The sequence below is a fragment of the Aquila chrysaetos genome, chromosome 3 (genome assembly GCF_900496995.4).
Source record: "Aquila chrysaetos chrysaetos chromosome 3, bAquChr1.4, whole genome shotgun sequence".
Classification (NCBI taxonomy): Eukaryota; Metazoa; Chordata; class Aves; order Accipitriformes; family Accipitridae; genus Aquila; species Aquila chrysaetos.
This window is the reverse complement of record NC_044006.1, coordinates 5556217-5583667: the sequence shown is the minus strand read 5'-3', so window position 1 is coordinate 5583667 and position 27451 is coordinate 5556217. Positions and strand designations below refer to the sequence as shown.

The 27451-nt window shown below is 41.5% G+C and overlaps 4 protein-coding genes across 7 annotated transcripts in view; 2 read left to right on the top strand and 2 right to left on the bottom strand.

Moving 5' to 3' along the window:
- Positions 1 to 2082: 2082 nt before the first annotated feature.
- CTSZ (cathepsin Z) lies at positions 2083 to 7308 on the bottom strand. The gene is made up of 6 exons (XM_030007683.2): positions 7125 to 7308; positions 6542 to 6705; positions 4489 to 4668; positions 3720 to 3870; positions 3259 to 3421; positions 2083 to 2768 (listed from the first exon to the last, which is right to left on the bottom strand). Exons 1-6 carry the CDS (start codon positions 7268 to 7270, stop codon positions 2655 to 2657), a joined length of 918 nt encoding a protein of 305 aa, XP_029863543.1. The 5' UTR covers positions 7271 to 7308; the 3' UTR covers positions 2083 to 2654.
- TUBB1 (tubulin beta 1 class VI) lies at positions 7185 to 17018 on the top strand. 3 transcript variants are annotated; one of them, XM_041122203.1, is made up of 4 exons: positions 7185 to 7280; positions 13469 to 13577; positions 13759 to 13869; positions 14003 to 17018. In XM_041122203.1, the coding sequence occupies exons 1-4, from the start codon at positions 7269 to 7271 to the stop codon at positions 15073 to 15075; spliced, it is 1305 nt and encodes a 434-aa protein (XP_040978137.1). In that variant the 5' UTR covers positions 7185 to 7268; the 3' UTR covers positions 15076 to 17018. The 3 variants fall into 3 exon arrangements, with proteins under 3 accessions (XP_040978137.1, XP_029863541.1, XP_029863542.1); XM_030007681.2 differs by lacking the exon at positions 7185 to 7280 and adding an exon at positions 9353 to 9584; XM_030007682.2 differs by lacking the exon at positions 7185 to 7280 and adding an exon at positions 10663 to 11811.
- Positions 17019 to 17110: 92 nt separating this feature from the next.
- Positions 17111 to 19053, bottom strand: ATP5F1E (ATP synthase F1 subunit epsilon). The gene is made up of 3 exons (XM_030007687.1): positions 18796 to 19053; positions 18482 to 18608; positions 17111 to 17253 (listed from the first exon to the last, which is right to left on the bottom strand). Exons 1-2 carry the CDS (start codon positions 18825 to 18827, stop codon positions 18485 to 18487), a joined length of 156 nt encoding a protein of 51 aa, XP_029863547.1. The 5' UTR covers positions 18828 to 19053; the 3' UTR covers positions 17111 to 17253; positions 18482 to 18484.
- Positions 19054 to 19197: 144 nt separating this feature from the next.
- The window catches only part of ZNF831 (zinc finger protein 831), a 61210-nt gene continuing 52956 nt past the window's right edge, over positions 19198 to 27451 (top strand). Inside the window, exons 1-5 of one of the 2 annotated variants that reach the window (XM_041122201.1) lie at positions 19198 to 19339; positions 23163 to 23273; positions 24754 to 24931; positions 25027 to 25095; positions 26324 to 26514. The gene's annotated coding sequence lies outside the window, so the exon portion shown is untranslated. Of the gene's footprint in view, positions 19340 to 23162; positions 23274 to 24645; positions 25096 to 26323; positions 26515 to 27451 lie in introns of those variants that run through there. The other variant, XR_005932023.1, reaches the window with a different exon arrangement.

Genomic DNA, 27451 nt, shown 5'->3' with positions numbered 1-27451 from the left:
GAGATTTCTTTCGAAGTTTCATTAAGGTGACTCTTTCTTTCTGTTCATTGGGCTGGATTTCTCTTTGTACAGGTTTAAAAAGTGAGGGGTATAGACAAGCCCACTGCGCTTTTCCAAGCACGTGTTTTCTGAAGAACCTGCTTTCTAAAAGCCACTGACGTTTTAAGTCCAACTGGACATAAATTTAAAAGGGAAATCACTTTGTTCTTCTCTGTTAGTGATTCATTAATGGGAACTCTTAAGCTACCATGATAATTCTTGAGACAGCAGCCAATTGTATAGATTCTTAACTCCTTATAAAAGGGAGTGCATCTTCCTTTCCTCAGCTGGTCCTTCTCATACATGCTCCACAGTGACTGAGCTTACCCTAATTAACACTTGCAGTGCTCTCTTCAACTTAAAGCACAGGCTGAAAAGGGCAAAACATGCTTCTGCAGAAGCTGTTCTGAACTTCTTTCTTTGTGTATCTTTTTGAATAGAAGATGTACCATCATTCCAGCTAACTGTCACCATTTAAATTCGCATGAGACCTCTTTTTTTTCATAGTATTTTAAGTAGAATTAGCATACAAGTTTGGCTTTTGGTAGCCCCTGACTTCCTTTCTTTGTGGAATTAACTACAGAAACAATTCACCCATTAGAGCTTCATTTTAGGATGTAGCCCTGTGTCATCTTTTAGTGCTAATCAAGAGCGCTTTGTTCTCATGTTCATTGCAAATTTGCCAGCTGTTTAAACAGGGTATACTTTTGCTTTCCTCTGTGTTCAAACTTGGTATTGCTACCTCTAAACACTCTAGTTCCTCTGTACTTAACCACGTAGATGATTTTTTAACTAGTTAAAACTTCCATGATGCCGTGATCGGTACTGTCATACTACTGTGTTCATATCTCAATGGAACTCAAGTTACAGCAGGCACTGCACCTTGGCAGAATTAATCCTTATTGACACTAAGGAGTCATTTTACTATGTATGGTAAAGCAAAGCCAAGGAGACAGATAGAATTCTCTTTTGCCTAGATTTATTATTGTCTTTCATGCTTAAGAGGTGGATGGTGGATGAGAGAGATAAACACCTAAGACTAGAGCATGATTCTTGTATATAGGAAGCCAAAATTAGGCCGACATCAACCAGAAAAGTCAGTCTTTGAAGTCTCCTAGCCCACTGGAATATGGCCTAACCTTAGGTCTAAAACATGTTCTTATTGTCACAATACTAAAAGCTGTGCTGTTTGAAACCTAAATGATCAGAATAGCACAACCATCTCAACTTCATCCTAGACACTAGCAGTTTTATGGGTCTTCACTGTTCTGCCAAACTTACCTTCTGATTATCTGTGAAAGAAGTCTGCTCCTAAAGCTAAGGTAAGTTGCAGAAGCTACCAACTGGGAGGTAGCAGATAATAGAGACAGTTTCTGGACAGACTTTTCTTTCCTCCTCTGCACCACTAGAAAGCTTTAACTTACAGGTTTGAGTAAGGCATAATTCACAGGTTGGTTTGATTTATGGTAGGTTGTGGAGATCAACATTTGAAAGTGGTATTCTGTAACATCTGAATGTCTCTTCCCTCCCTTGCCTGGTAGAAGTTGAATTCTTCCTTGTATCGTAATCTCCAGTGTGGACAGTGTAATTTAACTTGGAATTGTTGTTTGAACTATATCACAGTTGTTGTGTAGATTGTGTTGTTGACTAACCCTTTCATAAGAAAAAGTTCAGTAAAAGCAGTACCATCCTGGGTAAGCTTTGGGTAGCTCATCTACCACATGAGACTACTTGCTAGGTACAACAACAGAAGATGACCAAAACCATGTATTAATAAGCTCTTGTAATACACATACGGTCATGTAAGAGAAAAAAGTCTGTTTATTAACTGCAGTTAACAATACTAGTTAGTAATATTTGATATGGCACTGATTTGCCACTTAGTAACTGGCTTAGTTTTAAGAAAGAGAATTTACTACCTTTCTTCAAATTAGTTAAGAGTTCTGGGTTCTGGCAATTAATACTTTGCTGCTTTAGGAGAAAAATGGCACAGCCAATCACATATTAAAGCAAGGAATGCAAGTAAAGACAAGACTAATTAAATAACTAAGAAGCATTTAGACTTTATTGTTTGATCAACGTAATTCCTGTTACATCATTTTAGTTGGATAAAAGCAAGTGCGTTATATGATACTTCCAACAACACTGTTTCACCAGGAGGCCAAGGAAACAACAGGGGATTTAGTTTTTGAATGTATCGTGTCCAGACTTAGCTTTGGTTTTCATCTGCATCATTGTGAGATGGTTATTTGCTTGATATTGTCAGAGAATTTAATATAAGCTCTAGACCCAAATATTGAGTATACTTTTTCCTTCCCAGTATGTCTACTTAATTTGTATTTAAAAATATAGAGACTTACATACACAATTTCTGTGATTAAGTCACAATTTAAATACCATGCATCAAGGCAGACAACTTTCTCATGAGTAAATTACTTTAAGTTGTAAATAATTATCTAAAGGCAGCTCTGTATATATTTTACTCTGAAGACATTGTGTGTTGCTATCTGGGCTAATTTTGCAGAACTGCCTGATGATTCTTTAAACAGAAAAAGGTTGTGCTGGGAAGCTTCCAAACAAAGCAGTTCCTAAACAGAAAGATGTACAATATAGAATCAAGGAACTACAGCATCTCCATATGCACAGTCTTCTTCAATAGCAAGATTGTACTCTGCTCCTCTTCCACCCTTATATGCACTTGTCACAATTCTCAGCCACCCTCTTTCACCCTGTAAAGAATCAATTTGTATTGTGAATTAGAAAACATAACTATAGAAAATGTATGCTATTGAGTCTGTTCTGCCTTCTAAGTATGAATGACTTGTAAGTGAATCTAGGAATTCACTCAAGATGAAGTGTAACACTGGGTTCTCAGGGCAACCTTGTTTAAAGGGGCCATCTGCTTTGGTGTATTTACATCCCCCTCATCTCTTTCAGGTATGTGACTTGATTTTTGCTTACAACTAACAGTAACTTACAGTTGCCCGTAACAGGAGCTGCATGTCCACGGAAGGGTAGCATTTGGGATTTGAGTTGACATCACTCAAGTAACTTTGGCTGAATATCCCTGTTTTCATTTTTTAATTGCTAGTCTAGTTCAAAGAAAGTTTTACTTTTCTTATCCACACGCTAGCTTTGCAGCTTCCTGTTCACAAGTAAGAAAACCCACCTTTCCTCTAAAGTTATTCTCCAGAGATGTTTGTTCCCATGTTTCCTTACCCAGGGTTCACCCCACGAGTTACGAACAATCCAGTATTCTGTTCCATTTTCTACGCCCCAGCCAGCCACAGATACAATGTGATTCACCACAGGTGAGGTGTTGTACTCTGTATAAAGTCCTCCAGTGTAAGCATCCAACTTTTCAGTAGCCATTATGCCACAGCTGTAATAAAATAGAGAAAGCATTTTTTTTTTTTTTTTTGTACAAGGGGATCAGGGCAGGGGCCTAACTAAAAAACAATTGGTTTTCTTGCATTTTGACTTCAGAGCTTAATTTATCCACAAGCAAGCTAAAGTCTGCATATTAGTGCAGAGCTGCTAACATATGCTGGAGTAGAGAAGTACACTTCAGTCATTAGACTGAGTTTCAAGTATTTCAATCCCAATATTACTAGTAGATAAACATTTTTACCATTCAAGTTTTTTGTTTTTTTTTTTTTGTTTTTTTTTTTTTTTTTTACCTAATCGGTCCATTAGTATAGATTTCTGCCATCATTTTTTCTCTTCCACTGACAGACCCGTAGTCAGCAACTTTCCAGAGAGTGTAGTTCTTTATCACATGGCATTCTCCAAAAGTGACACAAGTTCCACACTGGTTAAACTTCTTACACTCTACAAAACAAAAGTGAGATTATCACTGCAAGAGAATGCTTTTCTTCAAGTGAATTAATGATATGACACTAAGCTTTTTTTCCTTTTAACTTATTTGAAGCAGATATTAATACTGTCTCTGGTGAAATAAGTTTTTTTCTGGAAGCCACATTTAAAAAGTCCCTACAATCGCTAGTTACTATTCTTTACTTCATAGGCATAAGTGCTTTGAGGAGGAAGTGTTTAAGATGTGCTTCTGTATAGATACAGAAACTATTCCAGTCATACGTGACCAGACAAAGGTTACATTTCTCCTTTGTTTAGCTTGAAGTGACACTTGTAAATATTTTGGTACATTAGAGATTGTATATCAGAGACTTAGGAGATTAAGTTAAAACAACTTAGCTGTGCAAACTTGTCTGGGCATGATTTAATGCTTTGCTGTCTGGCTAGAGTAAAGAGACACACAGAGGCCTGCAAAGAAAACCTGTTCTGTCAGTCAAACAACAGGTGTTACACAGAAGGGCAGGAACCAGTATACTGAAAACCCAAGAAACTGTCTTTTTTTATATATATATATATATATAAATCTGCTAAACCTGGGATGAAGCCTTACAGCAAACCAAACAGGCATCATACTTTGATCCTTAGCTTGGTAATTGTTGCAGGTCTCGTCTGGAATGCCATGGTCATGGGCATACATCCAAACACCTGAGTGGTCTCCACCTTCGCAGGATCCTGCGTCAGCACAATCAATCACATTCTGAACAGAGAGGTAGGCAGAAGGCCATGCACCTTTTCTCTTTATGTTGATTCGATCTGTAAGGATAAGAAAGTGGGTTTTGTTAGTGGAATATGTAGGTGGCTATACATTGCAACTAGTGTTAAAACTGTGTCTCCTTCATTGAACTTGTAACTGTTTGCAGGCAACAGTACTTGCGGTTGGAAAATCCTCTACTGTTGACAGTGAGGCACATAGCATGACCTAACTCAAACCAGCAGGCTGAGTTATTATTGTGGGTTTCCATTAGAAGTTTTTTCCATTAAAAATTCAAAAATATGCAGATAAGATCTGTTTAAAGCCTTGAAGTGCTCTAGACCTCTTTTAATTCAAGTCACAGCTTCTGAAAACTTCCACATCTGTTTCCTGTCTTTGACAGCAAAGAGTTTTCAAACACACATCATAAAAACAGCTCTCACTAGCTTCTTTTACAGGAGTAAAGACTTACGCATAAACCCATGCAGAGAGTATAAGCCCATGCAGCCCAGGTCTGGCTCCGAGAGTCTTCACAAACTTAAAGTAAGGAAAAGCTTTCAGAAGTATATCCTCACTGTTACATCAACATCTCACTGTTACCCTGCCATCTCAGACAGGCATCACAATCCTGCTGCCTTATTTTGTCAGAAACAACTAGCTTACTTGGCAAAAAAGCATCCCGATGAGTATTTATAAACTGCTTCTGACAGTGCATTAGCAGTCTTGACTGATGCCACTGTAGTGCTTTTAATCCTATTACTACTAACAACATTCAGCTATACTTGACAGAACTGGGCAGCGTTATCCCAGCCTACTTTTCCAGCAACAAGACAGGGAATGAATGCTTTAACTATTCACAGCAGTTAAGAAAAAAATATCCTGATTTTTTAAAACCAACTTTTTATATAACTTAAAGATGCACATACCGGCATACCTACATACAAAATTAAGTTTTAACTGAAGCTATATAATTAAGAAGTTGCTGTATTTTATCTGTCCTAGTACTTCACTACATCATGGCAGGTTTCATACATGTCTGTATTCTTGTACTGCTTAAGAACGGATCCTTTGTGACTCATGCTGCTTGCTCACACTTGTGTTGTCTTCCCATTTCTGCACAATTTCCTCTCTTTCTCCTTGAAAGTTAAGCCTCTTACAGCCTCCCTCTGCAAACAGTACTTCTGCAGCATGTTACTGTTGCATGCAAATCATCATGTACTCTCTCTAGGGAAAATATTTCTCCCAACTAAAGCAAACCCCTACCTCCCTTTTTCCCAAGAAGGCGGCGGATTGATAGGTATCTGCTGAAACTAGATTGGTCTGTATGCTGTGGTAGTCAGTTCATTTGAGTGACAGGGCTCTTGAAGCTGATACGCTGCGGGCCCTTCCCACAAGAGGCGACTTCTTTCGTTTCCTCACGTCCAGGCATCACTGGAGCAGCCCCTTGCTGCTGTAGATGTAGTGTGGCAGGCCGAGGTACCAAAAAAGGGAAGGAGACACGATAACTGCTTTTGCATCAGCTGCTATCATCACCGCACCTCCAAGAAGAGGGGCAGAAAACCCAGTTCTTACCCCAGGCCCTAAACAGCAGTTTGGCAGGGCAGGGGCTATGAATGAGTTCCTTCTGCAAACAGCTTTTTAACCATGCCAGCGTCCGCCCCTCACACAATTCCGAGAGGATGGGGACAGCTCTCTCTGGTTGCTTTCTCTATCGAAACCAAACCTCCTTGCCTTCAGCTTGGGAATTCCCATTGTTCGTGGTGCATTCCCAAACGTCTCGGCCTCGGTTCTTGCCGCATTAGTCACTAACTTGGCACCTCGTCTTTATACCAGCTATTTTGCAAGCTGAAGATAAAACTTCCTTTGCTTACCAAAACCCATGTATATCGCTGGGGGCAACCAGCTCGGCGGGTGAGCAGGCAGCACCCAGCATACCTGCTAAAGCGCTGGTGCTGCCGTGGGCCCAGCAGGACCCGCAGTACTGGGGGATGTGCTGGTTCCGAGTGGTGCTGGCATAATTGACGCCGTTCACGTTCCTCCAGTCCCAGCTCTGGGGCAGCGCGGAGACGTCCAGGTACTCGTGCGGGCGGGGGTAGGTCCTGTGTGGGGGCAGAAAGAAGGAACGAGCTCCCTTGCTGGCCGGGCCTGTATTTTCAGGCAAATGAGGGGATATTTTTTGGAAAAAAACCGCAAAAACACCCCCCCCGCCCCCGCTTTCACGGAGTTTCGTAACGAGGCTGCGAGTGTCCAGCGAGCGGCGCGGGTCACGTGACGGCGGGCAGCGTGACCGGCCTCGTGACCGCCGCTGCGCCCCGCGCGACCCCCTCCCACGGGACACATACCCCCCCCCCCCCCCGCGGGTCCAGGGCCGCCCCGGGGAGCAGTCCCAGTCCCCGTCCCAGTCCCCGTCCCCACCCGCAGCGACCGGGCGATGCCGGGTTTGCAAAGCCCCCGTGCAGGCGGGCGCCGCGGCTGTTCCCTGCGGTGAGGGGGCCGGGAGAGGCGGGCGAACCCTCACCTCAGGCCGGGAGCCTTGCGCGGGGCCGGCTTGTAGCAGTGCTGCCCTTCCCTGAAGTAGAGGCCGGCGCGGGCGGGGGGGCAGAGGCAGCCCCAGAAGAGCAGCAGGAGGAGGAGGGATGCGAGACGCCGGCACAGCTCGGCCATGCTGGGAGCGGTACCACCTCCTTCCACGGCGCCGGCATTTAAGGGGAGGGCGGGGGGAGGCGGTGCCGGCGGGCGGAGCGGCCGGGGCGCTGGGGGTGTCACGACACGGCACGGCACGGCACGGCACGACACGGCGTGCTCGGGGGATGCGGAGCTTCCCCTGTCTTCCTTACTTCGTGTTCATCACCGTCTGTCCGCTGGAAGCGGAGCTAGTGCCAAGTGCAGCGTGCGCCTCGCTGGGTCCTTCCTAATGATGTCTGGTTCGTTTCTTGGGGGATAAGGAGCAAAGGTAGTGAGAGAGCTGAAGTCGCGGTGTTCGCCCTCCCAGCTCTCGGGCCGTGAAGGCCGCAGCAGCACCCACTCCACGGGCAGCCCCCACCCCGCCGGGTGCACTGCAGGGAACGCAGGTGTGCCGCTGGTGCCCCCAAATCGAGTCTCCGTCTCATGCTCGAACATGAAGCGATTTTGATCACCCCTCCCCCCCCCCAAAAAACAAACCCTAATAGGAAAATCCATTTAAATACTGTGATGATTCAATATATGCAGTTGCTCTCAACACAAGGGTTGTGACAAGAGGACTTGTGTGTGGGACAGATGCAGACCCTGCGTGGCTGGGTGCAGGTTCCTTTACCTTTGGCCTAATGCATCAGCGTTGTGTAAGACTGCGCCCAGCCACTGTGTGATCGCGTAGAGCAGGCAGGCTGGGATTTTTTTTGGTTGGTTGGGTTTTTTCACTGATCGCAAGTTTTGAATTTCTCAAGCCCTTTTGTGCTACAATTTACAAAAGGAATACAGGCCTGTGTCCACTTTTAGGCTATGCTTTAGGGTTCAGGACATTTGAAGATTATGATCTGCTACAAGATTTAGTCAATTGTAAAAATAGTTTCCTAATTCTCCTGCAGAAGGTTTAAGTATCTGTGTGAGTGGACTACCAGTCTCTTTTCCTTATGTTGCCTAGGGCTTTCATGCTTGGTAAACAGGTTTAGTAAACCACAGCCAGTTCTACCCTCGTAGCTTTTCTTCCTTAGCTCTCAGCACTTTTTATAAAAGGCATGAGGTTTATTAGCTCCACATTATGAATAGAGAAACTGAGGCACTGAGAACCAATGCAACAAAAGGAACAGCAGAGCAAGAACTGAGCCTGACTTCTGTGCAGTTGACCTTTTTGGCAGTTCATCAAATGACCCAAACTGGACAGTAAATGCAGTTGTGGCAGTAGGGTCCAGGGTAAGGGCACGACCCAGCAGATAAATTCACATGCTGCAAGCCCCAAGTTTTTGCCAGGTCATAGACCTGCAGCGTGGGAAAGGTAATGAACCGCTCGGCTGTGCACTCTGATTGTACCAAAACCTATTTGTTTAAACATATGGGCTCGTTACACTGATGATAACTTAAGAGTAGGCAGTCCTGCCTTATCTCCTTTGGACCACCTGCCAGAGGGAGGCAGTCTTTAAATAATTTTTCTTACTGACTGAAATGAAAATGTGAAGTAGGTAGTCTTTATTGCCTGTTGAATGCAATGGGTTTTGGTAGCATTCCTAAGGATGATGTAGCTAGCCCAGATTAGTTGAGAGTAGCATCAGCTCACCTGATAGCCATTCACAGATCTCTCTAAAATTATCTGGTGGCCTGTAGCCAGGCTTATCTCAACTCGAATAGGCTTTCTTCTCAACAATCTTCACTGCTATTGTGAAAAGCTAGTTCCTCCGAAACAAACCATATTAAGAAAAAGTATCCCAGAATGCCTCCCTGCACACGCTAGTGGGTACTGTGGTGGCACTAAAAAAAAAAACCAAAAACCAAAAAACCAAGAAAAACAGAAACAAAAAAACCCCCAGTAACCAAAAAAACCTGGCTTGTTTGTGGTCTTAGCTTACACCCATCACCAGGGCTTTGATATCTAGGGCCCACCCCGAAGGCAATGGAAGCAGTGGGCAGCCTGATAATAAACACAGCAGGACAGGCTGGTAATAGCTGTGCCCAGTGCCAGGCTGCTCCTAATCTCCGCGGTGCCAAAAGTCCCTCGAAGCCAAGCCTTCCGCCACCGTCTCCTCTTTCTCTGGTGACGCTCACACCGCTAATCTGCAATAGCACATGTTCAATGGCTGCGCCTGGGAAGCGCGCTCGGGCAGTTAAGAGCCTTGAGGTTTCTCAGAGCTGAGGAATGACAGGCCTGCAAACAAAATCTACATAGAAACAGGCTTTTCATGTACCAGGTTTGGTATAAAGACAGACTTGGAGGTTCACAGAAATGCAACTGGGGAGGAGAGGGAAAAGAGGCCCAGAACAACCTCCGCTTCACAAAGCGCCTCAGGTACTTTGTGTCACGTGCCATCATTTTTAAGACTCTGTAAGGAAGTGATTCAGAAGACGCACATGATTCCAGGGAGCTATTTTTAGCAAGAGAAAAACCAATGTTAAGTGATTGCATATTTCTTTCACTTCCTCTTTTTTCTTTTTTTTTTTTAATTTTTAATGTGAGATGCTCTCAGTGAGTATATTTATTGCTGAAATTATTTTGCTAGATTTTTTGGACAGTGAATTAGCCTCTTCATAAGTTGTGGCTATTTTAGATTAATACATGGCATATTATAAGTAGTATTTATTTAGTGTCAGTAGCTCTCTGACACATAGTGTCAATGCAGCTCCCATTCAGAGTGCAGCAATTGAATATACAACTCAGAATTGCACTATTACTTTTAGCTAAGCATTGTTGGAGAAAACAAATATGAAATGTGCATGAATAAAATGAAATTTGCTTTCAAAGTAAACGTCCAAATAACCTTTCCAGAATTTTGTCTTAGGAAATTGTAGAAGATATCCACTGCCATGGTAGAAAATACCTACAACGTGGCAATGGAACATAACTGTTATGTTGTCTTGCTGAGTAAACTAAACTGTTTAGAGAATACTTATTTTTTGGAAAATGATAAAACTATTGTGTTTTAAGGAAACAAAATTAATCAACCTGAATTTAAAGTCTTGCTTTTATTGCTCCCTACCAAGGATAGCTCATAGCTTGGCAGAGGATGACAGAATGTTTGCTAGCTGCTTTTTTGCAATGCACTTCTGGTGCTAAACTTTGTCTTAGGAGCAGTTGTCTGTTCCTCTTGTTGGCCGGTGGAAGAAGTGGAAATCATCTGTGGTGGGAAGTCTGGAATAAGCTGATTTTTCTTTTGGAACAATATGGAAGCTCAGAGATTCCTTATCTCTAGCAACCCATAAAGTGGTAAAGTAGTTACTTTCAATGAGTCAAGTCCTTCCACTGTCATCTTTGCATACAAAACAGCTTAAGGTGCTTTCCTAATTATAGTGCCTTTTCCTATCCTTAAAAGGAGCACTTGCAAAGCACTGACAGTCCTCTGACATGTAATAAAACTACTATAAGCTTCCAGAAGACAGTCCATTCTGGGCTTCTGTTGCTCAGTGATATTAGTCCTGTTTATCAGCAGGCAACATGACTGTGTTATGTTTTGCTCAGCCTTGCATCGTTTCCTTTAATGCAGTGAAACATTTCACACAGTGAATGTTATAGTTAACTTAAGTGGAACTGGGTTTTCACCTCTAGCATTTTCCTGGCAAGTTCTGGAATACTACATCTCAGATATAAGAAAAATAAGAAACATAAGAAATACTGTATTTCTTAATGGCAGGAAAGGAGGAGAGAGAAAGAGAGAAAAAAGAGAGAGAGAGAAAGCATCTGCGCAAGTTAGTCACAAGTTGATTCAGATTTTAGTTTGGCTGAAATTGATGGATTCTTATTAAATATTTAAAGAACATATATCACTGAGAGTGCAGTTTTATATTGATGTTTTACAAAGTATTTTTTTGTTACTGATCCTGTCTGTACCCCTCTGTCATGCAGTTAGATACTGAGAATGATGCTTATTAGTGAAGTGCAAGTTTGCCTGGCAATGCGCTGAATGTCGTGATTGGCTACTGCTCAAAAGTTGTTACTGTTCTTATTATGGATGTTGTCCCGTATGACTCATATGATGTTAAAATTTAAATTAGGTGTCAGAAACACACGTACTTAATAGATTAAGATCACTCGGTTTTGGCTATAACCTCTATATATGCATATATATTTGTACATATATTATGTATAAAATAATGAAAAACAAATACAGTGTGGACAGATGTTCATGAATCACACTGTTTGCTGCACAGAGAACTGGAATTAATTGTAAGGGAGTGCGTGTGACAGTTTTCTTTTCCATGCCACTCAGTAATGTACCTGTACTCTTGTACCCTGTACACAGGCAGTGAATAGGCACTTTGCCTCCTTGTGAAATGCTTTGGTGAGCAGCCTGAGGAGCTGGCTACTCCCCTTGCTGCGTGACAGTCCCCCCAGTATAAAAAGGCCCCTTGGGGCGGACTGCACTGGGTGTAGCTGATACAGCAGCAGAAAGAGGGCTTGTTCTGGGGACTGCAACTAGAAAACCTGTTAGGTTGTAGCCACCAACAGGTCTAAGCTACACAAAATGCGTGAAATTGTGCATCTTCAGATTGGCCAGTGTGGGAACCAAATTGGAGCTAAGGTAAGGTCTCTTTTCAGTATTGGTCATTAGTAGTAAGTGCTATGAGTGGTAGCAGGTCAAACATCATTAACAGATGGGGACTTTCGGGGAGAACTATTACTTTGTTAACTCAATAGTAGGATGCATGGCATATTAGCAGTGAATATGAGTATTTTGATATGAAAGTCGTAACATGGGCTTGTTCTTCCTGCAAAGGTTAATGTTAAGTCTGTCAAAGAATGAAACATCTGCAATAACTATGGCACAGTGATTATAAGTGCTCCAGAGCATTCCTGCTGGAACTTGTATTCCCAGCGGCACTAATCTAGTCTGCAAAATACTGGGACAAGTGAAGGACCAGTAATTCCAGGGCTGCGAAATCGTGATGCGAGTACTTTAGTTCAGCCATAGAGCAGTAACTCTGCCACATTATAATCATTAATATGGGATTGTATTAGTCAACAGAATGACCTGTGCTATCAGTGACCGACTAGGTTTTTCTAAGAGTGGCATAAAGTGCATTTAAGGATTTCTGCCTAACTGGCCTCCTGCGAGAGGTCGTCATGTCATTTGGAGTATTTTTGTGTAGTTCAAATGCTGGCATGCTGTTGCTTTGAGAGAAGTTCCTCATTGCTGACTTTGTGTGCTAGGAGAAAAAAAAAACATTGCTTTTGCTGTGTGATGGCCCTTTTTTTTTTACTGATAAGTAGGAAGTTGTCAAAAAAAAGTATCATCTGGGTTAATTTGGGGCTGGGAGGTCTTTGAAGATACATAATAGCTGAAGGATTGTTCCCTTGCGTTCTTCCTCCATTTCTTGCTCCCACAAGTCTCACCTTGATTCCTTTTATTGGAACATGAAGCTGTGGATGGCCAGGGAATGTCATGTTAGATCCAGATAGTTTGAATGCAGCCAGTGTGATAGTTGAAAGATTTGTATTTTTTTCTGTTGGGTTTGGCCTGGAAACTGCTTATGTCTAATAAGACCTGTAGAAAAGTGGGCACACACACACATCCCATGCGCATGTTGGCAATGGTCTATTTCTACACTCAAAACAAGACTGGATGCTAAACCAGGACACCTTTAAAATTAAAATAGCCTGGTCATTATAGTGGGTGGGTGTGTCTACATTAACACTGCTGTGGCTGCTGCCTAGATAAGAGCCCCAGCACAAGACATCCATATGAATGTCAAGATAGGACGCTTAGGACCAACATCTGTTTGTGGAAAGCATTGCTCACATACAAATTTGTCTGAGCCAGCTTTGCCATGCCACAGTCCCACTCGTGCATGACAGGCCTCAAAGCAGCCCTCCCCAGTCCACACAACCCCCCGACATTTTTGTTAAGCTTGTACCAACTAGTACCTGTGTTATTTAAGCTAATACCAATTTTCCTTTACTATGAAGGGAGCAAATTGAGGGCCTCCACCTATTAGTCCATGAGTGATAGTTAAGAAGCATAAATGGTCTACTAAACTTTTCCCTTGACCCTATTAGGGGAGGGGGGAGAGGAGGATCCCTGCTCGATCTAATACGTAAATGGCAAAACACCCTCCACATCAGGCCCAGTTCCCACTTTATGTGCAGTCAGGCATGAGCGCAGCAGAGCTGGTGCTGAACACATTGTGCTGAAAAAAAATAAATCTTCGTGAATGTACTGAACCTCTTTCCTTTTCCAGTTCTGGGAGGTGATAAGTGACGAACATGGAATTGACATCGCTGGGAACTACCATGGGGATGCATCACTGCAGCTTGAGCGAATTAACGTGTACTTCAATGAGGCTTACTGTAAGTGCTCAGCACTGTTGGCAGAGCAATTTGCGGAGCCAACATGAAGGTTAAAATAAGTAATTAAGAGAAAAAATATCCCCAAATCACTATAGGTGGGTTGGATTTTTCAGAGTAGATTATAAGGCTGTCTGTTTGACTTCTAACAGTAACTGTTTGCATTCATTTTCTTTTGTCCTAGCCCATAAATATGTGCCCCGTTCTATCTTGGTGGACCTGGAACCTGGTACAATGGACAGTGTACGGTCTAGCAAAATAGGCCCACTCTTTCGACCTGACAATTTTATTCATGGTATGTACATCATGCTGTCAGCAAACTAACTAGAGTCAACTGCCCCAAAACAGCCTTTTAACTCCCATCTTTGTAGCCTTTAAAAATTCTCTTGTTAACTTTGTGGCTGTTCTTTCTGTAATTATGTTTACAGGTAATTCAGGTGCTGGAAACAACTGGGCTAAGGGCCATTACACAGAAGGCGCTGAACTGATTGAAAACGTCATGGATGTGGTCAGGAATGAGTGTGAGAGCTGTGACTGCCTTCAGGGCTTCCAGCTCATCCATTCGCTTGGTGGTGGTACAGGCTCAGGTATGGGCACGCTCCTCATCAACAAAATCAGAGAAGAATATCCCGACAGGATTATGAACACTTTCAGCGTTGTGCCTTCACCCAAAGTATCTGACACGGTCGTAGAGCCATATAACGCCATCCTCTCCATCCATCAACTGATAGAGAATACAGATGAAACCTTTTGCATTGACAATGAAGCTCTATATGATATATGTTTTAGAACTCTAAAGCTCACCAATCCTACCTACGGTGACCTCAACCACTTAGTGTCCCTAACGATGAGCGGTGTCACAACCTCACTCCGTTTTCCTGGTCAACTGAATGCAGACCTGAGGAAGCTGGCTGTTAACATGGTGCCCTTTCCTCGCCTGCATTTCTTTATGCCAGGCTTTGCTCCACTGACAGCTCGAGGTAGCCAACAGTACAGAGCGCTCTCGGTGCCAGAGCTTACTCAACAAATGTTTGACGCACGCAACATGATGGCAGCCTGCGACCCTCGTCGTGGACGTTACTTGACCGTGGCATGCATCTTCAGAGGCCGAATGTCTACCAGAGAAGTGGATGAGCAGTTGCTGGCTGTCCAGACCAAGAATAGTTCCTACTTTGTGGAGTGGATCCCTAATAATGTCAAAGTGGCTGTGTGTGACATACCACCGCGAGGCTTAAAGATGGCAGCTACCTTTATTGGCAATAACACAGCCATTCAGGAGCTCTTCATCAGGGTTTCTGAACAGTTCTCAGCTATGTTCAGAAGAAAAGCATTTCTCCATTGGTATACTGGTGAAGGTATGGATGAGATGGAGTTTTCTGAAGCAGAAGGCAACACCAATGACCTTGTGTCCGAGTACCAACAGTACCAGGATGCCACTGCAGATGTTGAGGAATATGAAGAGGTAGAAGTGGAAGCCAACCCAGAAAAGGAAGCACAGTAAAAACAATGGTAATATCAAAACATTCTCCGAATAAGCCTGTGGACACTCACTAAAGAAAAAGCAGTAGCCATCATCTGCATACTGAAAATAACACCTTTCTTAAGAATTTTTACTCTGCATCTGGCCAAAATATATCCAGTATTACAAGACGATGCTTTTGGAATTAATGGCAGCTATGCTTTACTCTCCTAAACAACTGTTGACACTGAATTGCTCACAAAAAAGAGCCACTATGAAGACAAGATGTCTCGTAACAGCCTTTTTTGTAAATGTATTCACTTTTAGAATATTATCACCCGATCCTGAATGTAATATACAGCCTCTGTGTCTGTGTATATAATCAGAATGATAAGCAACAGCAGAATATGCTATCAACTCATCAGATTTATTTATTCTCAGGTAAACACAGTCAGTGTTTTGTTTGTGAACTTGTTACTGTTTTAAGAACACATGCACATCTGTGAGGCCTATAAAGCCAGTTATCTATTTTACACACCCCACAGACTGATGTAGATCTGCAGACTAGTTCAGTTCCTTAAGTAAGTAAGTTGCAGGGGAGGGAAGGGGAAAGAACATGGGGCAAAAGACTCAATATGCACATTCTTACTTTTTTTAATGTCACTTTAATAGTTCTATCACATTGCTGGCTTTTATATTATTGCAGAGCTTGTATTCATTATCATTGTGTGGTTTGTTTCTATTTCAAACTATAGAGTTATATTAGCATGGAAAGTTGTGAACATTGTGTAAAAGTTTCAGTGTGTGGTTTGGGTTTTTTTTTTCCCCCCATGTACTAACTACTGTAAATTTTCTTCCTATCATTCAGTACAGCAAAATGGATAGAATGGGTTGCAGCTAGTTAGATACAAGTTCAATGGCAATCACTAAATCAAAAACATATCTTGACTTCAGAAAAAAAAAATTCTTACCCTTCACAGCCATCTACTTAACACTGTATTTATAATATTCTTTAAAATAAAAATTATATACCATTCTATAAAATACTTTAATACTTGAAACATTTGATAGACAAAAATCATTTATTCTTGTAAGGACTAACTTCAAATTACATGAAAAAATTGAGCTAGTTTTATTATACTTTTAGAGGAGAGAGTTTATTATACTCTGAAGAAAGTAACGCCTCAACAGCAGAAGCATATAGGTGAACGTAAGCCTGCAACCAATTCTGCAAGCATGCTCTATTTCTTCCTGTGCAGTGGGGCAGTGTCATACTTGCTGTGAAGACACACAGCAGCAGGAACACACCAACACTTCCCCCAAACCAGTACAGCTGAAAGTATGACTTTGCCCCCCTAACCATGAGCGGATGGAGTGTCACCCTCCGTTCCTACTGTTTCCCAGTGAACACGTGTCCTTCTCCCCACAGCAAAGTGACACAGCGGTAACAAGAAGGACAACCAATTGCTGAGCAATTAGCATACGGTGCAGGGATTTCTGTGCCTCCTTCTCCACCTCTTACAGGACGCCAGGTCTCCAACTCCCAGTTCACTGCTCAGTGTTGCAAACAGCTTTGGAGATTAGATCCTGTGCAGCACATCCATGGCAAAATATCCTGCTTCCAGTTTAGTCGTAACCCTAAGCCTCATCAAATCGGTTTTCACTGAGTTAGTTTTGTTCTAAGCACAAATGGAAGATGAACACCGTGATGAGAGAGAATATTAAAAAGTCAACAGCGTACCACTTCCAGCAGAGAGAACCAACAGAGGTATTTTTAATTATTGAAATTATATGCCTATATTCTCTGTTGACATAAGTTTTAGTGAAGAAAACTTTTCCAAAGAAGTAATCATTAATCATTGAAATGAAGTAGGCAGAAAAGTTTTAAACAACAATCAAATCTCTCACTCATTTATGTACCTGAAATACCAGCATGATATCCAACAAGAGGTCTGTGTTAAAAATAAACATATGTTGCCACTGAATGGTAGTCTTCTATTTTAACACAGGCAAAAGTAAATGTCTCTGCAAAATAGAGTACTTTGTTTCAAGAGGAACACCACTTTCCACACATTCATTTGTTTAACAGCAATTACATTTATTAGCATGCTGATTTACATACAGTGGCAAGTTTTACAGTTAATGTGATGACATTGTATCGCAGAGTCTTGAGCTTGCCTACAGCTTTGCAGTTTGCTGTTATTCACCACAGATCAGTTCCTATAAGAGATTTAAAATACAAGTTATTCGATTAAGAATATATACAAGGTATGCTTCTGTCCTGGTTTCAGCTGGGATAGAGTTAATTGTCTTCCTAGTAGCTGGTACAGTGCTATGTTTTGAGTTCAGTATGAGAAGAATGTTGATAACACACTGATGTTTTCAGTTGTTGCTAAGTAATGTTTAGTCTAAAGTCAAGGATTTTTCAGCTTCTGATGCCCAGCCAGCGAGAAGGCTGGAGGGGCACAAGAAGTTGGCACAGGACACAGCCAGGGCAGCTGACCCAAAGTGGCCGACGGGGTATTCCATACCATGTGATGTCACATCTAGTATATAAACTGGGGGGGAGTGGGGGCAGGGGGATCGCTGCTTAGGGACTAACTGGGTGTCGGTCGGCAGGTGGTGAGCAATTGCATTGTGCATCACTTGCATGTTCCAATCCTTTTAGTGTTACTATTGTAATTTTATTAGTGTTATCGTTATCATTATTAGTTTCTTCTTTTCTGTTCTATTAAATCTCAACCCACATGTTTTACTTTTTTTTTCCTGATTCTCTCCCCCATCCCACTGGGTAGGGGGGAAGTGAGTGAGTGGCTGCACAGTGCTTAGTTGCTGGCTGGGGTTAAACCACGACAGCTTCAAACAAAAGGTAGTAATATTTAATCTCAGATCAGGAATAGAAGCTGTTCTACTTAGAAGAGATTTCAGCTGCTCGTGATGCATGCAATGTCACAAATGAAGGTACAAGTAGCATATATCTTTCACAGATAGTAGATAACCCTTACACAAATAAGTCTGCTAATTAGGGGAAACAGTAGTTCAGAGAGGCTGTCTGTTGGCTTCGTAAAGTGAGAGACAGGAAACCTATGAACATCACTACAGAAACCCAGGTGTTTTGCATAAGTCCACAATAACTTTGACCAAACCCCAGATGGTTCAAAGCAGGGATTGATGGATATAACATCTCACTTTATCAAACGAACAAGATTAAGCAGCTTCCCATCCCACGTGTAATCATCAGGATGCAGAGACATCTGCACACATTTGCACTAAACCAGTCAGCAATCCGTTCCAGTTTCACGCATGAAGATCAGAGCTGTTTTTCCACATAGAGCACGAAATGAACCGAGCAGTTATGGACTGTCATTAACCCGACTCACACCGGGAAACCAACACTCCTCGTATAAAAAGCTACAATAAGGCACCCCAGCCCACTCAGTTTACTTACATTTTATTCCTTCTTGGGTTTCAGAGTTTTCACAGTGGCCATTGCCGCCCTTTCTGCCTCTGCTTTGTACTGAGGCTTCATTGCTGCTCTAACAACCTGGGCACAGATCTGGGAATACCGGATGTAACTAAAGACAGGAGAGAAAAGGGGCGAGAAAACGAAGGTGAGACTCAAACCCGCCCCAAAAGCTTCTCCACCCCCTCCAGCGGCACCGCTGTGACTCCGCCAGCCCCCCCCGCGAGGCCCTCGCCTCCGGCCGATACAGCTATCGCAAGGAAGTCGCGAGAGGAGCCTCGTGGCCGCCAGACGAGTACCTGAGCCCGGCCTGCCGCCAGTATGCCACCATGGCTGCGGGGCCCAGAGACGGGAGCGAACGGGCAGCTCCGCTCCCGGGCAAGGTCAGCGCCCACCGGAAGGGGAAAGACCACAGCGCTGCCTCCCAGCCAGTCAACAAGCAGGAATGATCCGTCCACCAATCGGAATCCGAATTACCTCAGAGAGTCTGACCAATGGCAACTAATCCGCCGCTCCTCCAGTCGCAAGCGCTCTCCTCTGGGAGCCACCAATCAGAGGGCTGAATAAGGCGCGCGACTCCCGGCCTTTCCGCCTGAGGCACAGCGGCCGCGCCGCCGCCCTTTCCCTTCCGCGGCGGGCGCCCAGGTCGGGCCCGGAGGCACAGCGACGTGGTCAGCACCGCTCCACACCGACGTGTTTGTCGCAGTTCCCCGCGGTGGGATCTGTTTGGGAAAGGTTTGGGACCTTCCTTCTTTGGAAAGGTCTCAGATCCGCCTCCGGATGTGGCCGGCTGGGACCTGCCTCGGGGGTGGTGTGTGTGTGGTCTTCCGTGATTCAGAGCCGGTAATTTGCCAGAAACACACTACACGTCAATTAACTAAAGAACAGAAGTTAAAGCCTGACTCTTCTGTGAGGCAAATGGCTAGTTATAGAGCACTTCTTAGGTTAGTTACATATTAACTCATTCCTAAGTAGTCCTGTTGTAATCTAAGAGTCCAAGCAAGTAGTTAAAAGCATGGTTTTTTCCAGCTAAATCAGTTGTCATTACCCCTCTGTGCCATCAGTTCTTAGCTTTTTCTACATAAGACTGTAAAGAAGAAAATGGTTTACAAGCCAATGATTTTTATAAACACAGACTGTCTTCAATTTGGAGCTTTAATCCGTGTGTGGCCAGGCTGTGCCATACTCAGTTTTATCCCATCAGACATGATGCCTTAGCATGGGATTCTTTTGGATGTAAGACCATTTATGCATCATACATCTGAAATTATATTCAATCATTTGCTCTAAACAAATTCATAAAAGACAACATAGCAAACTAGAGGCTGTCATCATCTGTTGACACTTGATGGAAAAATAGACAATTTTCCATATATAATAAGCAAAAAATTATGAGAAGACTTGAATCATATTTGATAAGGAATCAATTTGGTCGTAACCTAATGTTCATTTAAATAATTAGGAGTAAGGACTTAAGGAGATTATGGATTGGGTTTTTATTAAATCCTTGCACTTAAGTATGTATACCTCTTCTCTGTATTCCTTCCGTCCAGAGCCAAACCACGTCACAAAATATGTAAGAATCTGCCAGAAGCTGTACAGGTCTTGAGGAAATGCTTGTGACTTTGGTCCTCTTTGCACAGAGGCCTTCTGTAGTCCTGCCGATTTTTGTATCTGCTGAACTACAAATCCCTGGAAATCACACAGTGACTTCACATCACTACGCAGTGATGTTTTCACTTACAGTACATTTTTAAAGCACAGAGTAATTTTTCAGCTTTATTAGAGATCTCAGTCCAGAGCCATTGCAATTAACAATCCATACATTGTAATGTCAGTATAGATCCACCAGAACAAAAAGAGCAATTGTTCACCAGATATGTCAGAGTCTGTCTCCAGGATAGCACATGACAGTAAGAGAAGTTTGCCTATTAGTGTAATTAGTAGGAACACCAACCAGGAAGAAAGAGTGGGAAGATGGAAAGAATTTCCTGTCCTTAATTTGCCTACTTAATCTCTCTGCTGAAATTACTGAAGAAGACTCTAGTTAGTGCCAGTTGTGATGACATTTTTGAAAGTAGACACCTTAGGATGCTACATTACACTAGTTCCTTCCATCTGGACCAATGATTTGTTATTTTTTTTAGTAACTGCTAAACAATTTTGCTCCTGTTGAATTTGGGGTTCATTTCTAAAAATCCATGTATTACAATCTTTCCTACTTAATTTTAAAGAAATAACTAGTCTAAAGGAGGCAGAAAATAATTCTTATTTCATGCATTTATTTCCTTGTTTATTTTTTTTTGTGTGAGCCATTTCTATCCTAATTTTGAGACAGACTTGGCATATTGGAGCAAAGCTTTCCAACTTGTAAAAATTAAATCAAATAATATTTGTTAGGATAGTGCTTTTAACACAGAAATGGTGCCAGTGATATGATATAGAAACAAAACATATTTGTTTTCTAAAACCTAGCTATAACAATGATAACAAAAAGATACAAGAAAGCACCAAGATTTAAGGAAGCCCCTCTCTGCTACCTATGCAACATATTTGATGCAATACAAGTAACTGCACTACTTATATATATATAGTATATATATATAGTATATTAATAAAGGGGATGTTACATACAAATGCTCTTTTAATGGTAACATCTGATGATTTAATAGGTAAAATAATTATCAATAAGATTATTTTAAGCCTCATGGGCAGCCCAGGCCACAGGTATGGCTTGGCAGAAAAAAAATTATGCTAGCAGAGTTCAACATCTTTCTTCCAGCTACATGTCCCTCTATTCCTGCCCCACACCTTCTCCGATTCTTCTCCCTACCCCCTGTCCTCTTTTTCCCCCAGTTTTCTTTTCCCACCACATCTTCCCTCTCTGCACCTCCATCTGAAATGCCTCTGCCTGCAATTCTGTGCAATGCATTCAGATTTAAATCTGTAATGGAGATATACAACTTGGATGCAATTATTCGCACATTTAGCTCTATTTACTATTTGTTGATCTTGATAAATAAAAATTCAGCATGAATTAAAAAAGTTAAACTTTTGGGGGGGGGTACCATGCTGAGACAGAATGGAAATTAGTGACAGAAATTGTGCTCTACAAAAATTCCATATATATATATATTGATGTTTATGCAGCTGTAAACAAGGCACCATTATAGATTTGTATGACCTGTTTTCATGCCCAGTTCTGTTTAGATGCTAGGATATATTTGTAAAGCCCTAAACTTTCCTCAGATAAGACCTTTCAGAGACAGAACTTAGAAAAGAGCACATAAAGGAGGAAAGTTTAGAAACATGTAGAGAGGTTGCAGAGAGAAGAAGGAATATGTTAAGAGGGTTAGATGCAGAGATCAAGAGAAGCTGAAGCAGTGCGATTAGCAACATCCAGAAATGTGAGAGTGGATGGGTCTGAGGGAACTAAAGATGTGAGATTAGAAATGTCCAAAGAAACTGAGGAAGTGTGGGAAGAAGCATCCTGAAAGGTGAGATTGGAGACATCCAGAAAGGGTGTAGAGATGAGATTAGAAACATCCTGAGAGGTCGATGAGGATAATTCAGAGGAGCCCTGAAACATGAAATAGTTAAAATCAGTGAGATCTAGTGATTCTGAAGAGGTTGAGGAGGTGTGCTCTGAGACACTTAGTGAGGATGGAGGGATTGTACAGGAAAAGTCCAAGGAAGCTGAGGAGGTGTGACTGGAAACATCTAGGGATGACGAAGAAGTGAGACTGGAGAGGTCTAGGGAGGGTGAAGAAGTAGGACTGGAGAAATCTGGGGAGGGTATAGAGGTGAGACTTGAGAGATCTAAGGAGATTGAAGAGCTGTCGCCAGAGAGATCCAGAGACCCTGATGAAGTGAGACTTGAAAGGTCCAGTGAAATTGAAGAGGTGAAACTGGAGCGCTCCCAGGAATCTGAAGAGGTGAGACTGGAGAGCTCTAAGGAGATTGAAGAGGAGGTACTGGAGAAGTCTGAAGAGGCTGAAGATGTGAGACTTGAAAGGTCCAGAGAAGATGAAGAAGTGAGACTGGAGAAGTCCACAGAGGATGAAGAGCTCAGACTGGATAAATCCAAAGAATCTGAAAAGGGGAGTTTAAAGTGTTCCAAGGAGGCTGAAGTCTTGACACTGGAGGGGTCCAGGGAGGCCAAAAAAGTGAGACCAAGTAGGTCCAGGTAGACTGAAGAGATGACACTGAAAAGCCAAGTAAATCCACAACATGACTGGTGTTAAATCAGAAGCATTTTAAACTAAAGATCTCTAATAACATGCCAAAACAAAACAGAAAGACATAATGAACACAAATAATATTACTTTTGAAAATAACTAAGCATACAGTTTTAATCTTTATGTCTCTTCTCAGTTTCTCTTTTGGTGCAGAAAAATTCTAGTAATAATTGCTGACAGACTTATTTAGCATATTGCTCCTTCACAGAGGACCAGTACAGAAGTACAAGTACAGAATAATACGTACAGTAGCAGACATTCTTCTGTCCTGGCATGTCTCTCCTTGTTCAACCAGATTTTAGCATCTATGATAGCCTGACAAAGAATACCCTCCTGTCAAATGCCATCTCCCTGTCCTGAAGGTCTGGAATAAAATAATAGTTATGTAATAGAATGGAAATTAAAACATTTTTGTTCTTCTTTTCCAGATACCATAGGATATTCAGATACTAGGCTGCTTACTGATTACGGACAGAGATTTAAAAAAAAATACACAGCTGTAAATGGCAGCAAGTCAAACTGGGCCTCTGACTATAAAGGTATGAGGGATTATTTCCTTTTGATTCATAACATCTAACTACAAAATGTGGATCTTCCTGATGATGCTAACAAAAATGGCAAAGTAAACAGTATTTTACTCTGCAGCATGTGCAGGTTTTATTTTTGGAAGCTAGCAGTATGCTAAACTAAGAAATACCCATTTCAGCAATATCAGTTCTACTTGTTTTTCAGGTAAAAAAAGGTCTTATTTTATTGCTTTTATTTTGTACCTCTGGACATAAAACCTGTACTGTAATAACAGTAATTTTTTATTTGTGGTTAGTTTGCATTGTTTAATAAAAATACCCTAAAGAGAAGTTCTGATAGAAGGCAGACATCTAATTAAAAAGGGAACAGAACAGCTTATATTTCAGTTCATAAAGGTGCATCTAATTATAGTATGAGTAGAACAAGAGGCTGATCTACAGTTGCCTTCTCTTGTCTCAAGACTGTGCTGCAAAGCAGAGGGTAGTTGAAACCTGCTGTTGTCTTTCCAGACGACACAGGAATGCACATAAAGGTTTTCAGAGAGTCATCAGAAGAGTATTTTATGGACCAAGAAAGTGAAAGATACACATATACAGGAGTCTGCAGGGTCTCAGGTGAATACACCCAAGCTTTGCCATGTAATTACACAACTGATGTCCAGATGCGTGTATAATGGACTTAACATAATCACCATGGGTGGAACTCCCACTGAGGTCACCTCTTAACTGAAGCAGGTGTCAGCTGAACATGGACTGAAGTTGACAGGAATGATGTCTTCCTATGCAAATATTAAAACTGTGGGGATTTAGCATGACACAAAAATTACCAGACTAAAAAAAGCTGCTTATGTACCAATGATAACACCCAAAATAGTTCTTGAATACACTTAATATTTATTCGTAATGCATCTGTAATTTTAGAGTTCATGCAACATGGTTGTAATTTTATCAAGAGTACAATGTTTATAGATCAAAAGGCAAAGCAAATTTTTCTTAACTGCATAATTTGTGATGAAATTCCAAGTTTGCTTGCTGCCCTATATTCTTAATAAAACAACAAAAATAATTAACCCCTTAAAAAAATGCTTGCTATCTAACACCACTATCATTTTTGACTGCCTTTAATCTTGAAAGTTTCTGAAGTACATTGTACAGGGGAGAACAAATAATTGTACAAAAGGCAAATTACAATACAATAAAAAGCCAGTATCGACATGATTTCCAACAGACTATAAATTCCATCATCTCTTCACTGTGTTCCTTCTGCCTTAATTTAAAATGGCAAAGTTACTGCACATTTTCCTATGAAATAACACTGTCAAGAAACATGGAGTTATGGTCACTATTGTATAAAATGTACAGGTCGGTAATAAAGCTTCCTACCTTTGATAGCTGTGGATTTATCTCCTTTCTCTGCCTGTGTAAGCCATACTGGGCTGTGCTGGTAAAGCTCTGCTGTTCTCTCTGCTGATGACCCTAATCTGTTCCACAGCTACTGAAAATCATGCCATGCTGATGACAATACAGGTCATCTCCTATTAAATCTCCTCTTGTCTAAGTACAGCACTTCTCACAGAGCACCAGCAGAAAACATACTCTGAAATCAGCTGTAATCTTAAGATAAAGTTGCAGTTCTGTGCTGTTTCCTATTACAGGACAACATTTTGAAGGTTAGTTGATGAAGTAGATGAAGACATTAATTTTTAACTTTTGGACATCTGGACTCAAAGTAAAAATAATTTTGCACTGTAATCCAAATTTTCAGCTGTCTATTCTACAAAATCTGGCATAAATAGTCTCTGGAGGGACCCAGGATCTGCAGAACAAAATTCAGGTACACTCAAGTTTTAAGAATCTTGTGCTTGACTTCCTGTTTTAATGTATTTAATAACTTTTGTACCCGTGTTACTTTTAAAATGTTTTTATGACAAAATGGCATGATAATGTAAAACATTCTGTCCACAGTTGATGATAATATTGAATAGAAGTTTTAAAAACACCTAGGTGACATCAATGGCTGGAGCCTGGTTTCAGAAATTTTTGTCTCATACGTGCTTATACTTCTTTCAAAGACAAGGGAGACTTAGGAACCTAAGTAAATAAGGGCCATTATTGCATCTCACTTTGCAGATAGATAGGGAAATAACATCATCTGTGCAGTAGCACCCTGCTTCTGTTTGTTCTATCTATTCTTTCACAGGAAAAGCAGGGAAATTGTGTAGCTTGCTGAATGTTCCTCAAAACTGGCAATTATAAATAGAGAAAATAAAACTGTATAGAGCATCAGGCTAAGAAGGTGACATGCTTCTAGTACTTCAGCTAGATAGTTCGGAATATGACATGACTATAAAATATAAATTAATTCCAAGTACAGATTCTGATACCCACTTCCTTACTCCCAATTTCACAACATACCTACTAGATTTTGCTGCAGCTGCTATATGTAAATGAGTTTAAATCTAGATAAACCAAAGCAGTTACCTGACAGGTAAATAATATCTACACAGTCCCCCAAAAAAAACCCATTAACAAGAACTCACCAAAATGATGCTACTTGCTGTATTATAAAGCAGATTTCTTACCAGAGTGTCCACAAAGTTGAACAGGGTCTAGGAATACCGAAGTTCACAGCAGGGGCAATGGTTTAATTTAATTTGGTGTAAAAAGGATTGGGTGCATGATTAGGAAAATATTTACTATGTTATGTTGTTCATTTTATTATATTCTAGCTGATAATATTTTTTTAGCCTAGTGTTTTTAAACTTTTTGATTAAAGGACTGTCAAATCTTTCTGGAGAAAAAGAAAATGTAAAAAAGCCACCTTGTGCTGATCTTCTTGTGATATATGAGCCTGAAAGACTTGAACTTAACAATGTTACTGGTTTACAAACCTGTAATTTTTACTGTTATAATAACATAACATACATTGTTTACAGCATCAAATACTCTTTCTAGTAGATGCAATATGAAATTATTGTAATACACATTGCAGAGGCAATATCATTTCAGCCCACCCAATAGCTTCCTATAGATAAAGAGATCCTCCATGTCTCCTCTTTCAGTGTGTCTCACCTTGCTGCTGGCTGCATAAAGTTTATATCATTTCTCACATTCATGGTTTTTTGGCTCAACAAGTTGACTTGGCTCAACAGAGGGTGTGAAGACCACTATCTTCAGTGCAAGGGAAGAAGTGGGACAGCACAGCCAGGAACAAGAAGGCAGGCAGACACAGGACTGCTTCCTTTCATTGAAGGTAAGCAATTAGTTCAGTGTAGTTGTAACATGTAACCTCACCTTTAGAATAATTCAATCCTATGCCAATATATAAAGCAAAGCTATCAAATTATTTGAGAAAGAAATTAACAGGTCCTGTGCGAGTGAAAGAACAACTTTCACCTTGAGAAGCTCTCTTTATCGGCACTCTTCAGGTCTTCCATAAACATGAATCTCAACAAGGTGCTGATCTTTCCTTTGAACCAACTGTCAATGTCAGGGGGCTTTGAAAGGTTGCAGTTACTAGACAATGGGTGCTTAGGTTTACCATATATGACATTTACTGGAAATGTGCTAGACTGTACAGTTTAACTGCAAGTATAGACCACAATAGACCAATCAGCAATGTTGTAGGAAAGGGTGGTTAAATTTTTTTCTGTTTTTTTCCAAAACAAACAACTGGTTTACATTTATAGTTAACTGCTATATGACTGAACAGGTGCTGACACCCATTATCAGCAAGAAGAAATACTTCTCAGGTTGTCATGGTTTAACCCCAGCCAGCAACTAAGCACCACATAGCCACTCACTCACTCCCCCCACCCAGTGGGATGGGGGACAGAATCGGAAAAAAATGTAAAACTCGTGGGTTGAGGTAAGTACAATTTAATAGAACAGAAAAGAAGAAACTAATAATAATAGTAACACTAATAAAATGACAATAGTAATAATAAAAATATTGGAATATGCAAGTGATGCACAATGCAATTGCTCACCACCTGCCAACCGACACCCAGTTAGTCCCTAAGCGGCGATCCCCCCGCCCCCACACTCCCCCCAGTTTATATACTAGATGTGACATCACATGGTATGGAATACCCTGTCGGCCACTTTGGGTCAGCTGCCCTGGCTGTGTCCTGTGCCAACTTCTTGTGCCCCTCCAGCCTTCTCGCTGGCTGGGCATCAGAAGCTGAAAA